This window comes from Adiantum capillus-veneris, chromosome 8 (assembly GCF_014529385.1).
Source record: "Adiantum capillus-veneris isolate H3 chromosome 8, ASM1452938v2, whole genome shotgun sequence".
NCBI lineage: Eukaryota > Viridiplantae > Streptophyta > Polypodiopsida > Polypodiales > Pteridaceae > Adiantum > Adiantum capillus-veneris.
In genome coordinates, this window is record NC_140938.1 from 121,884,345 (window position 1) to 121,898,276 (window position 13,932).

General features: G+C 41.1%; 1 protein-coding gene across 2 annotated transcripts; it reads left to right on the forward strand.

Annotated features, from left to right (window-relative positions):
* Nucleotides 1–661: 661 nt before the first annotated feature.
* On the forward strand, nt 662–3,743 carry LOC147452871 (uncharacterized). 2 transcript variants are annotated; one of them, XR_015188931.1, is made up of 3 exons: nt 662–1,814; nt 2,801–2,996; nt 3,391–3,743. XR_015188931.1 is itself a non-coding variant. In XM_086518454.1 (2 exons), the coding sequence occupies exons 1-2, from the start codon at nt 1,230–1,232 to the stop codon at nt 2,882–2,884; spliced, it is 669 nt and encodes a 222-aa protein (XP_086374580.1). In that variant the 5' UTR covers nt 663–1,229; the 3' UTR covers nt 2,885–3,309. The 2 variants fall into 2 exon arrangements, 1 of the variants encoding a protein (XP_086374580.1); XM_086518454.1 differs by lacking the exon at nt 3,391–3,743 and having other exon boundaries at nt 663–1,814; nt 2,801–3,309.
* Nucleotides 3,744–13,932: the final 10,189 nt, after the last annotated feature.

Genomic DNA, 13,932 nt, shown 5'->3' on the forward strand with positions numbered 1-13,932 from the left:
GCTCAAAATTTAGCCATCAATTTTGGCTCGTTAAAAATACACTAAACCCTAGTTCCTTGTGAACATTGAGATTCTTGGACATGGGGTGACACAGGCCTGATATGGTGGCGGCATGGTTTTCAAAAAATTCCTGCTTTGGAGAAGAGGCAGGAGATTTAACCTTGGATTTGTGCAGAATAAGGAAGGATTAGCTGAATGGGACATTAAGGGAGATAATTTGGGAAAAGGAGCCCTCCAAAAAAAGAGGCAAGGGGAAGGTTGACTGTCGTGGTTGGTTTTCATTTGTCATTTTATATTGTAGTGACTAGTGAGTACTGTGTGAGAGAGAGAGAGAGAGAGAGAGAGAGAGAGGATAGAGTCCAGTGTCCGGGAGAGTCTTTTTCCGTAGTGAACGGCCATGGTTCCTCCTTCCCAATGCCAAGATGCAAGCAGTCCTTTTTTATTATTGGCTGCTGTAGGCTACGGTGCTAGGTGCTACCCTAGTAGAATTTTCCAAATTTACAGGATTTTGAATCAGGGCCTGAGACTGTAAGCCTGGGGTGGGGCCCTGGCTAGCCCTGTGGCTGGGCGTGTGCAGCGAGAATTTTTGAAGAATGGCCGCTGCAGCTTTTCACTTCAAAGTTCACTTCAGCAGCCTGGTTAGTAGGTTACTGTTCAACATCCAGTTTGCCAGACTGCACTAGGGCTAGCTGCTTCTAGGGCTGTACACTTCTCTCAAGACTACTCTCTCTCTTCTATCTCTCACGCGTCCTGTGTGTCACTCCAGACTCCAGAGCACTGTCCAGGCCTAGTCTCTCCGGCTGATCCCTCTCTCTCTCTCTCTCTCTCTCTCCTTCCTCTCGAGTCTCAACTCGCCTTTGAACATCCACTTTACCAGACTCTCCCGAAGTCCGAACGAGCCAGCGAGAGAGAGAAAGAGAGAGAGGAGAGAGAGAGAGCGCGCTACTATCCAAATTTCACCACCTCCGGTACATAGCCTATCTACATGTCCAGGCCTATTTCGCAAACCTTTCTACTCTCTAGCATCACGAAACACACGCAGACATTTGAAATTTGAGCAGATCTCTCTCTCTTCTACTCTAGCATCACGAAAAACACACTCTCTATCTCTCTCTCTCTCACACACACAGACACAGACACACAAAATAATATATTTCTCGCAAGTCCCCGGCCCACACACCATTACAGAAAACAAATACGCCCACCTAGCAGTAGCTGCTATCAGCTTCATGGATGAAACAAGCTCCCACCACCACCACCACCACCTACAACCCCTCTCCTCTGCTTCTCCCTCTTCTTCCTCTAATTCGGTCTTGTCAAGCCTCTCTTCCCACAGCTGCACCGCTTCTTCTCTCTCTAAATCCTCCCCTTCTGCTGCCATTTCGCCATGCCCCACGCAAAAGCCCCCATTTTCCCTCCTCAGGAAAAGAAAGGGCACCAAGTGGGTCTCCAGACTCTTCAGGCTCCACAAGCTCTCCATGGAAGCTGCAGACGAGGGCCTCCTGCTGCGCACTAACTCTCAAGGCCTCCATGGAAGCTGGGCTGATGCAGATCAGCAGCACAAGGCGAACGAGAAGCCAAAGAGGGAGCTTCGGTTCGCAGCGAAGATCGCGGCAGCAATGGATGCAGATGGCTTTATTGGCGTGAAAGACTCTGTCTGTGCGGATGATGGCCTGCAGCAATCCGTGTGTGTGAAGAATGTGGGAAGTCTGTATTGCGGTCCTAGCCCTGCTAATTTGCCCAGAGCTCAGCACCGCCCAAGGCGCAGGAAGTGGAGGGTCATGAGAAGGCTGCGCAGGACCCGATTCTTATTTGTAAGTTTTTCTATTCCAGAGAGAGAGAGAGAGAGAGAGAGAGAGAGAGAGGGAGGCCGAGTTCAATCCCTGGCATCCAAAGATTTTTGTTAAAGTTCTAAATTCCGTAACTAGTTTTGAAGTTTCCTCGTTTTCAATTATCCGATTTTCAGAGCCGAGTTCCCTACCCGCAATTGAAGTAGTAGCAGCATCGTTAACTTGGTGCCCCCAGTGTATTTTAACCGGCTGAAATTATAAAATCCCGGTTAAGACTTTGAGCTTGCCTTTAAGAAAACCGGCAAATTTACACAAGTTTTAGTGTAATTACCGGCGGAAGCTTCAAATTTTGACCTGAAAACTGGGAGAATTTCAGGTTTCCCCTTTTTCTGATCGGTTAGGAAAAATGTATGTTTCTAGCCCTGAGATTCCAATGGTCTACAATTGCTCCCTAGAGGTCTTTGTTTAATGAGGCCTTTTGTAGGCCAGACAGGAAGAAGATTTGCCTTCGTTAACTTGCCATGTGGCGTGAATTGACAAGCTTTATCCAACAGTTCACAGGGCACTAAAAAGTTTGCTCTCTTTTGCTCCAATTGCTGCCTCCCCCAATTGCTCATTTGTCCAAGTTGCTGGGCAAAGCTTGGTTATAATTTCATTTAGATGTAAATTTCCGAAGTCAAATTAGGCATTATATATATATGGTAAATAATTCCGGCTTTTGTGTAAACCTTGGTAATTTGTCATATGTAATTTGTCATTACATGGCAAGTCCTTGGGCTTCAGGCATATATTGTTCGGGAAAAATGATTTTCACATACATAAATAAATCCCTAGTAGTAAATTTCGCAGAAAAAACAGCATTTTTATGCCAGTTTTGGTGAATTTTCAAGGGTTTTTCCTTTTGGCCAAGATAATTCATTTTGGCTTGTGAATTACATGATTTTGATTTCAAATAAGAAATGAATGGTCAAGATAATTCATTTTGATTTTTGAATTACATGATTTTGCAGTCATCGATACTCCAAAAGGTAAAGAAGGCATTCAGAACATCATCAAAACGACCTCTTCAAGCACACGAAGGGTTTATCAAGTGATGAGGTAAACTATTCCGTTTGCCAATTGGAGGTAACTGTCGCGCTCTGCGATCAAGGATTGCCACGGAAGGACTCAAGCTTTTCCGAGAACTTTGAAGAAAAGGGGACTTCGGTAAGTGGAGTCATTTTTGTAAGAATGCCTCATACTTGACATCATTTCATTTGCAGCACTATACAAAGCAATTATTCAAAGGCTAGTTATGGTAACAGTCAGAATGGGACCATATAAGAGTTGTGTTTTTGGCTAAACATTGCTAGCATTTGACTCCATCAATCCCACTTGGCTAAACTTGAAAATTTGATCTTAAGATGGTGCTTGAAGATAACAGACCATCTTCTAGACATATATGGCATCAAAGAGATTGATGTCAAATATTGTACTACCTTTTCATATGATCTTGATCAATTTACTCACACTTTGTCCCTTTACTTCCCTCGCTTTCTCGAGATTTGACCAATGTAGATAAGCTCTCGGCAAATAGATAATTTTATGTTTATGTTTGCAGGGGCACTTGCAAAATTGATAGCATCCCTGCTTGAGGACATACAATTGAATACCATTGATAAGTTGCCACTAAGCTTCTCACCTAGGGTGCTATTAACAAGAGAAGCTCATATGGCAAATACTTGATAAGAATGTGACATAACTAGCAACATCTAGATTGCAATAGAGATGGTTCCTATCAAGGTTCCTAATCCTTAAGTTTCCTTGTGTGCCATAATTCCCACTTCTTGTGATGTCTCATGGCGTACCCTAACCTAAGCTAAGTGTGATACAAACACAATGATTGTTCAATTGTATGATCTAAAGCAAGGAGGATGTAGTGGCTAATTTGGATATGTCATATTGATTTCCAAGATTTGTCTTTGTTGATAAGGGACAGTAATTTGCATGCTTTAGAGCAAGGCTCGGGAAAGGTGCGTTCGCTTTATCCTAAGCTTGTTCAAATAAAAAAACGGTTGTCTCAAATTTTTGCAAGAGACTCAAGTTTCAAGTTGAGAAGTTCAAAATTATGTAGAATATGTGCCTTTTCAAAGATGGTCTTCACCTTCTTATAAAGGGATGAAAAGGATTTAAAGGCAATTCCATAAAACCATTTTCCCGAGCCTTGCTTTAGAGTAACTAGTATAACCGGCTCTCTCTCTCTCTCTCTCTCTCTCTCTCTCTCTCTCTCTTTGTGTGGCCGGAGGTTGCAGGAAACAATGACTGCTTGAAGCTCTCGCCGCGTGTCCGGGGGGGGGGGGGGGATCCCTTCCCCTTTTATAATAGTGCTAGTATGGCTGGCCGCCTTTGGCGGCGTCTCTCTCTCTCTCTCTCTCTCTCTCTCTCTCTCTCTCTCTCTTCGTGTGAGAAAACAAACTTGGTAGATCTTAACCGTCTTCAAAAGGCCAAAATGGTTGATGAGAGAAAATTGATACAATCTTGTTGGATCTAATACAATGTCTAGGTACAAAATAAAACGAAGGAAAATAAACCTAAAATGAACATCAGTGAGACTGAGGATGCTCGTATCAGGCACTGTTCGAGTTCGAGTTCGAGAGAGAGAAATGAAATGAAATGTTATATTAACGTGTTCAAAAGGCCAAAATGACTAATGAGAGCAAATTGATACAAACTTGGTGGATCTTAGTTTTTGTCTTCAAAAGGCCAAAATTATGGTTGATGAGAATACAATCTTAGCAGATCTAATACAATGTTTGGTTTCAAAATAAATTAAAGTAAATTAAAGTAAATTAAAAGCTAAAATTTGATGTCGAGACGTTGGCCCCGGGCAGAGCAGGTGTCGGAGGTGACCTTGGGAATGTAAAAGGTGGTGTAGGCGGTCAGGAGGTTCAGGAGGGCGGGGAAAGCTGTGGTGCAGGCGGAGGGGGTTTTGACGTTGGAGGAAGGGGCTGAGACACAGACGACGGCAGGGCTGTTTTGCGCTCATCATCATCACTGTTGCAACCCATTACCAACTCGCACACGCTTTTGGTTGACTTGTCGACAGTGTGCTAGTAGCGAGCTTTGAGATAGAGAGGCCAGGGTGTTGCTGGCGACCTGAGAGTGATCGAGATCTCTTTCAGCGTTGTTGCGTAGCTTATATAGGGAATAAAAGGGGGGGGAGATAGAGAGGGCGCCCTTCAATGATCTGCCAGCAGCTCGAGGGTGAGCGCAAGAAATTTGATATAGATTTGAATTTTGGAGAGAGCGTATGGTTTGCCCGCTAATCGAGGATGCCTCTCTCTCTCTCTCCCTCTCTCTCTCTCTCTCTCTCTCTCTCTCACACACACACACACACACACACACACACTCAGTTGGTCCTTGAGAGTCGAGACTACCGTCGGGTGGGGCGTAGCATGCTATTCAAAAGTAGGGAAGTCGGAGGGTTTTACCTGTTGCTCGAGGAGTTGCTCAATTGCACACTTAGAGCCCGCTACTCGAGGGTGCAATCAAGACTCAGAAGCTGGAGGGTTCACCGTTCACTGCTCGAGAGTTTGCCTGTTGGCGCTTGATGTGGCCTAGTTGCGCTTGATTCTGAAGCCAAACTGACACATGATTCAGAAGCCGAAGCAGTCGAAGCACGCCTTAGATCCAGCCACGTGGATCTGAGACGTGGCTTTTTAATATAGATATAGATAGATGCTTGGAACTCTCCTTGTGGAAATCATGCATCTAGTAGATATGCAAGGATGTTTCACCTCTTGCGCACAACATGGCCAAACTCGCGAGTCCAATGTGGTACATTCACAACTATACAAGTCATGCAATAAGCTTGCTTTTGTTGAAAGATAGTATTTGAAGATTCCTTAGCCCTCACATGCATGCTCTTCTATCTTAATTGACGCATGACAATCATTTGTTCTTTAACACTAGTTCTGTAATTGGACACTTAAGTGTCCTGATACACTAAAGTGTTGTGTTTTTCTACCAAGTTTTGGCAATTTATTTGTCAAGCTAGAAAGAAGTTTTTTACACCTTGTTTCTACCATAGATTGGTTATGAGGGAAAGAAAACACTGGATTTTTCTCCATATCAAAATAAAATCTGTATGGAGAGAATTTTGGTAAGTTCTAAGACAAAAAATTTAGTAAAATTTCAAGCTGTTTTGCCAAAAAAATCATAAAATTATTATATCTTTTTGTAGAGATGACCTTTTTTATGTTTATAAAAGCCAAGTGTTAGCACTTAGAGTTACAAAACAATGGAATGCACTTCAAAGATAAGTTTCAAGTCACATGTAAGCTATAGACATAATTTCATACTTGAGCACGTGCTTAATAAGAGCATAATTTTGGTGTTCCAAAGGTCTCCTCATGAAATTGGTACAACTCTAGTGCAATTTGATAGCTATAAATGACTTTATATGTTTAAACCAAGAACCTACGTATTTTTTGGGCTCCCTAACTCAATTAAACCTCGTTGCTTGAACTCTATCCTGAATTTTTTATCGTGCAAAAACTCTTGAAAATCTTGAGTTCTTCATAATAACATCGAAATCAAGGCTTTAAGCACCTCAACTGTGTATGTACCACGTAATTTGATACATTTAGTTGATTTACATGGAAAGTTTGATATTATTTGAGGTTTTGAATGCTCATGTCTCAAGAATGAAAATATGAAAGTTTTCTCTTAATATGTAGTTTTGAATATTTAAAGTGATCCAATAATTGTTGCATACCAAAGCTCTTCTACTTGCCACTTTGAGTGCTCAATGGAAAGGGCAAGCAATGTACCACCGTTTAAAACTCACAAATACATAAAAACATATTTTTCTTTGTATACGACGATATGCTTGAAATAACCATATCAAACACATGGAACTTTCCATTATTTTATATACTCCAAAGTCAATTTTGTTGCACATGAAACTTTCAATTATCCATAGCAAAATTGTGAAAGAGTCACCTAAAATTTTCTACAAGGTTGCTTCATTTTTTCTTGAGCTTATAAAGGCGATTTCTTCAAAGCATCAATTGCAGTCTTACGAGGGTCAACTTGATGAGTATAGTTCTTGATCATGATAGATTCTAAAATGCAAGGTTATATTTTTAAAAGATCCTCTAGCTAACATATTTAAGTATATCAAGAGGGTTTTCTTAAATAAACTGTCTAATGCAAGTAGCATTTAATTTAAATTTGTTAAAAAAGGACGCTTAAAGTGTCCTGTTTTGGTACCAAACTAATGTTAACATGAGATTGCTAATAGGACACTTCTATGTCTTTGACACTTGTCCTGTTAACCAAGCAACATTCTGAACTATTACAAGAGATATAAAATGAGTTAATTGTCTTCTATCCATTAAGTTGTCTTATTTGTGGGAGAAAACTTGGCAACTATGGATTTTGCAAAATCTTTTCAACCCAAATTGTGTCAAAAAAACTGTACTCTTTTTGAATATTTTTTACAATATTGAGATGCACAAAACCTAGAAAACCGTCTCAATGAGATTTAGAGTATTCCATGATGAGCTCAATTAGATTTCATGATTTGAAGGGATAGGGGATGTTTATAATTTAGGTTTTGTCCTATTTATGAAAATTTACGACGGATGCTATTTACCTAGCAAAATGTGTACTTTTGATTTTTTTTAAAACTATGTTAGATACAACTTAGACATAGGTTCCATTGTTCATATGGAGCTCAATCAAATGACCGAGTCTCCCTTGAGTTTTATGAACCTAATACCCCATATAGCTTTCATAGAAATGTTTGGATTGTTTTTCATTTGTATAAAATCAGGATCATATTAAGATAGGATTAATACCTCTTCAAATATATATTGGTGAAGTGCATATGCTTGACCTTTACTACTAAAAGCTATCAAGGTCAAATGCTCATATTGTATACTATCCACACACACTATGGAAATGGCATGCTCTATCTGTGGTCAAACAAAACATGTTTCCAAATCACCCTATGATATGCTCTCGGGGGGTTCACCTCTTAAACATGTAAGTTACCATGTGAGTCCGATTTTTAAAATTTTAAAATTTTAACAAGATTATATTAACAAATGGATTTTTTAAATTGATTTTAGAGAAAAACTCGTAAATGTTTTTAAAAAAAAGGATCATTTTATTCAGTTAAGCATGTAAGTAAAGGGGTTTTTCAAATAGCCTTTGAAAGCACATTATATGAATACTTTCTTAAAGGTGCACTCCCTCGCTACTAGCTTACTCCAAGTTCTATTTGGAAAAAGAAAGTTCTTAACATATACTCGAAGTGCAGTCTTTTGAGGTTAGGGTTGATGTGGCATGACTAGTGCAACATTCATAACAAGTAACTAGAGAGAGCAATTAGACAATGTAGATAAACTAATATCAATACTTGATTATGGAATGAACAATCATTAACATTAGAAGTGTGTGTACAAAGTAGATTAAACTAATATCAATACATGATTATGGAATGAACAATCAATAACATTAGAAGCGTGGGTACAAAGTGTGGTTCAGACTTTCTTTTAAGTTTGCCACAAAATAGCCCTTCTTTAACATGAATGGAGGGATTTCATTTCCCAAAGCTCGGGCCCATTTATCCCATAAACGGGTGAGTTGCATGACAAAATCATCAACACTTTGATTAACCTTTTGAGTGTACCCCAAAATTTAATGCCAAACTTCATCGGGTACTTCAATAGATCTATATTGTGCCACAAAAGCTTGCTTCACATGATTGTAGTCCAAAACCACCCCTGAAGTTTGTGCTTGCACCAGCTCTTTATGATTTGTAACCAAAATTTTGTCTCATCCCTGTAAACTGTATTGCAGCAGCCGCAACAATATAGCTTGGTCTAGTATATTTCGCAGTATGCAATTGACTTCTAATTTTTCAATAAAAGTCTTTGCATTCTCATTAGGCAATCCATGAAACTGTGGAAATTTGTCCGTCATGTTTGATTGCCACAAAAACACTTACATGTGACGTTGAAAGATCAAAGGATGTCGATGGATCGTTCCAGTACCTAATCCACCTCACACTGGGTAACCTGCCCCCAATGCTTGGCTTCACAAAACCTCACAACCCTCCAAAAGCTGCAATCTTATTACACGACTGTCTCAAGTGCTTTCCACAATTTTCACATACATAGGCCAATAAGAACCCACACCCCCTTTACATGCAGAATAGACATATTTCCCAAGAATTGCAGCATGGGAGCACTTGTCCTCAGTGGGGGCACAAAAATGATGTTAGCATGCAAACGATAATAAAAACGAGAGCCTCTATAGCCTTGCACGAATCACATCGTCAGAAGGAAGAACTAGTACATTGTCGAAAACACCTGTGATAGACACCTTTAGAGATTTATGAAAAACCAAACACACTCAGAATTAGGAGAAACCAATGACATCATGACAAAGCTATCCATAGAGTATCCATAGGCAAAAAGCAGATGAAAGATGAAAGAATTATGGCCACTCAAAACCGGGGTGTACTCTTCTTTGCTGAAAAATAAGCTCTCTGGAAGTTGTGCAGGTGTTGCAGCTATTAAAATGGGGGGCTTTCTTATCTTTTATCCCAAAAATTTTCTCTCTCTCTTCTCAGCCGACAAGGCTCTCTTGGTAGGCATCTTTTAATTGGCTCATTTTTTGCCTTTTTTGGGTATACAATGAGGTGTCGGTGACCCTTTGACCAAGGGAATGGGGTGGGGGCAAGTGGCCGGGGACCAAAATTTGTACCAGGCGCATGTCCATCTGAGTGGGGACTCAAAAAATGCACCTTTTTTCTCCCATGAAGCCCACGAGCCCCTCCATAGCCAAGCCTTGAGAGCTTCTCTCAATAATGGGCTCCCAATGTGTCCTATATACCCCCCATTCTCCCCTTTTCCCTTCCCATGTGGGATAATTCCCATGCCACATGGCACTTCCTCCTCAAGCCTCCCAACTCCCTAATGCCAAGGTAATTTCTAGTTTCTCCACCAAGTAGGAGAATTTCTTGGACACCTTCCCCAAAGCATAACTTGCTACTCCGGTCACCGAATGACACACTGTAACACACGGCTTGGAGCCCAAGTCCTCAGCTACGTCTAGAATTTTCAAAACTCAGCATTTCTAATTCAAATTATCAAGTTTTCCTAGTTGCCCTTGTCGCATGCACCTGTAATCAATTTCTAAGTTGAGACCGCCCAATTTGGATGCTCATAACTCATGATGTACAAGTCCGATTCACAAACTATAAAGCACGGAATAAAATAATGATTGAAAACCATGTTTCGGAGACTCAAACAACCTGAAACATTAGCACCCAAGCCTAGGAAAATCACACCTTTGTACATGAATTTTTACATGGTCACTTCCAAGACTTGTAGGGTTATGTACACATATATACATGAGGCTAGTGGGCAAGCTTTTTGGCATGACTTAGTGACTTTATGACTTTTTGGCATGACTTAGTGACTTAGTGACTTTATGCTCATCCAAAAAATTCATGACATCCTCAAGGAGGGGGTTGCACCCACTAGCAAACTTTCTCACAAAGGGTGTCGAGAGGAGACAATTGAGCCTCAAAGGCCTTCAAGAGTCTTCTATCAAGCACAAAGCAAGGAGGATCTCTCTCTCTCTCTCTCTCTCTCTCTCTCTCTCTCTCTCTCTCTCTCTCTCTCTCTCTCTCTCTCTCTCTCTCTCTCTCGCTCGTCCTTGTTGGGTTTGCAAGCCCAAGCGGGTCAGTCCGTGGGTACTTGCCCTATAACATGCAGTCTCAGCAGTCGAGTTTGCATGTTCAAACTATATATGTAAAAGTTTTAAAAGCAATCAAATATAGCGTTGTGTTATTTTAGAAGATGTACTGAGTCTCTCTCTCTCTCTCTCTCTCTCTCTCTCTCTCTCTCTCTCTCTCTCTCTCTCTCTCTCTCTCTCTCTCTCTCTCTCTCTTCTGAAGCTTTTATCGCTCATCACCTCTACACGTTCCTCCACAGCCGCCATGGCTCCTCTATGGCACCCACCATAGCCCAAGGTCTCAACATCTGGTATTAGAGCCACAAGGGCCTGCGCGATCGAAGAGCCTCGAAAGAACCGTCAACCTGCTGTATATCGTCAACCTACAACATGAGCAACGCCTGGCTTGAAAAGCAGTCCTTGACACAATAACCACCCCCCGTTCTGCCTTCATCTCCAGCTAGAGGGAACTCGACAAGGAGCAGCTTTGCAGGTCACTATTGCAGAAGTTTTTTTTTTTGTGATTCACACTAGTTTTAAAAGGTGAACACCTTATTTGCCGTGTGTAAGGGGTTAATCATACAAAGAATACCTTGTATTGGAACATCAAAGATGTCTTGACCTAGAAGGTCTTCCTGCTACCCAAAGATCTGTCAAGATTGTGAAGCTGGTTCATAATGGTGTTTATGCATCTCCAAGGCATAACTAGCAAAAGTGATTTTGTACGCGTTTCAGAACACTACAAGCCTACTACTTCAAGCTTCTCAAAACCCTGTTTGCAGCATCTAGTTAGCAAGTGAAGGAGGTTGGTTTCTCAAACATGGTGCACGATGATATTCAACAAATTGTCGAGGACTTGGGATCAAAATCTAGCCTAATACAAATGAAGGGTATCAAATTTGTATTGGTCGCTTTCAACTCGTTTTTGATTTTTTGGCGGTCTTCTTCAGACGCTTTTCGGTCTTATTGTCCTAGCCAAAAGTCGCATTGTCATTTCTTTATGTTCATAGGTCAGTTAAAGTTCTTTTTCTCTTGTTAGTTGTCATCATGTCAAAATTGTACGAGTTATAGACACTGCCACATAACAAGTCCCTTTTGTTGTTTGGTCGAGTTCTGGTATGTCTCACACTGATAGTTGTTTGAGGGTAGTGCACACACAAACACCTATGTTCTTGTCAAGGGGGGGACTTCTACTCATAGTTTCATGTGATTGAACTCTACCATGGTCCACCGTCTCGAGTCCATTGTCAGTGGTTTGGGCTTGAGGGGGGGTTGTTGGGTTACCAAGCCCAAGCAGTGTCAGTCCGTGGGTACATGCCCTATTACATGCAGTTAGCAGTCCAATTTGCATGGCAAGTGCATGTTCAAACTATATTTGTAAAAGTTTTACAAACAATCAAATATATCGTTTGCGTTATTTTAGAAGTTGTATCGAGAGTCTCTCTCTCTCTCTCTCTCTCTCTCTCTCTCTCTTGCAGCTTTTCTCGCTCATCACCTCTGCACGCTCCTCCACAGCCGCCATGGATCCTAGGTGGCACCCACCATAGCCCAAGGTCTCAAGAGTCCTAAGGAACCAAAGGAATTTTTAATTGAAATTCTTGCATCTAAGGAATAATTTTTGGCAATGTATGTAGTTATTCTTGTCTATGGGATGATTTTCATTTAGTGCACCTGTAAAGAGGGTAGACACCTGTGAAGAGGGTAGACATCTGCATTAGCAAACCGCTAAGAGCAAAGACCCTTCTATCACTTCTAATTGCAATATGGGAGATAAGAAATTTGGGAAATTTGACGAGGAATCCGATTGAGGAACATTATCAACATTTAGGTTAAATAAGTATGGCAAGCACAACCACGAGCATAAAGAAATTAGGAAGTGCAACATAAAGGCATTAGGAAGTGCTATGAGTGCAAACAACCAGGACACATAGTCAATAATTGCTAGAAATTCAAACCATGTGCACATTCTGGAAAGAAGGGACATACCTCTTCCAAATGCCAAGGAGACAAGAGCACTGAGGGAGCAACATAGTAGGAGCAACAAACAAAGACAGAAGACAATGTAACCTGGTAGTGACAATGACACCTTGTATGTTGGAATTTAGGTTGCAAGAAAACACACACAGCTTAGAGAAGACAAAGAAAGCTCAAGGCACACAAAAAAGAGTGTATTACTTAGTGTGCAATGGAAAGATAGATAGCCCTAGAATGAAGGGCGTATATACAATGCATGAGGGAAAAAGCCTCCTAGTGAGGGAAAAATGCCATGGCGGTCCTAAGTGTGTTTACATACATCACTATTGGATGTATATGGTAACAAATCTCCCCTGGGAGTGATGTGGTGAACAAGAGCTGTGACATAGAGTAAAGGAAAGTGCCATGCCTTGAGGACATGATCAGTCCACAAAGGGGACGAAGCCCAAAGCTTTGTGGAAAGCTTCAAACTTCTCACAAGAAAATGCCTTTGTGAAAAGACCTGCAATGTTGTCCTGTGTTGGCACATAATCCAAGCTGATCTCTCCTACTTAGAGCCTCTCCCTGACATAGTGGTAATGCACCTCAATGTGCTTTGTGCGAGCATCAAAAACTGGGTTCCTCACAACTGCCAATGCGCTCTGACTATCAGTGTAGATAGTGTTGGCAGTGTCTTGTCCAATACCCAAGTCAGCCATAAGGAGTTTAAGCCATACACACGCAATCATAGTTGTGAAGATTTCCCTATACTCAGGCTCAAAACTATAAGTGGCCACAATACGTTGCTTATTGCTCAACCATGATATATGTGAACTACCAAACATGAAACAAAAACCACTTCTAGACACTCGCATGTGTCAAAACAACCAGCCAAATTTGAGTACGAAAAAGGATGTAAGTCTGGCAGCAATGATCCGCCCTTGGGATAAAACAAGCCAAGATCTAAAGTGTCACTCAAGTAGCAAAAAATCCTCTTGACAGCCTGCCAATTCTTAGACCCTGGGCTATGCACAAATTTGCTTACATGTGAGACTGCAAACTAAATATCTAGCCTCGTGTTGCATACATACATGAGGAATCCAACAATAGTTTGGTGAAGAGCGACATCTGCAGGATCACCACCATCATGAAGACTCAGTTTCAAATATGTTTCCATGGGAGTGGCAATAGGTTTTCAATCCTCAAGTCCAAACTTACATAGCAATGTCTCTATGACACAGGCAATAGCACCATCACACTGCTTAAATTGTATACCCAATAATGATGCAACATCCCCAAATCTTTCATCTTGAAAGTAGCATTAAAATCAGCCTTAAATTTAGCAATATGTCTCTCTTTTGGTTCAGTGATCAGCAAATCATCCACATAAAGAACCACAATGAGAAGTACATCACCCTCACGCTTTACATACAATGTGCTTTCTGTTGGATTGTTA

What these genes read in the sequence shown, in the direction of transcription:
- LOC147452871 (XM_086518454.1), top strand. Translation starts at nt 1,230, where the DNA reads ATGGATGAAACAAGCTCCCACCACCACCACCACCACCTACAACCCCTC. An exon ending in GCAGGACCCGATTCTTATTT is followed by an intron (nt 1,815 to 2,800) that starts GTAAGTTTTTCT and finishes ATGATTTTGCAG; the next exon opens with TCATCGATACTCCAAAAGGT.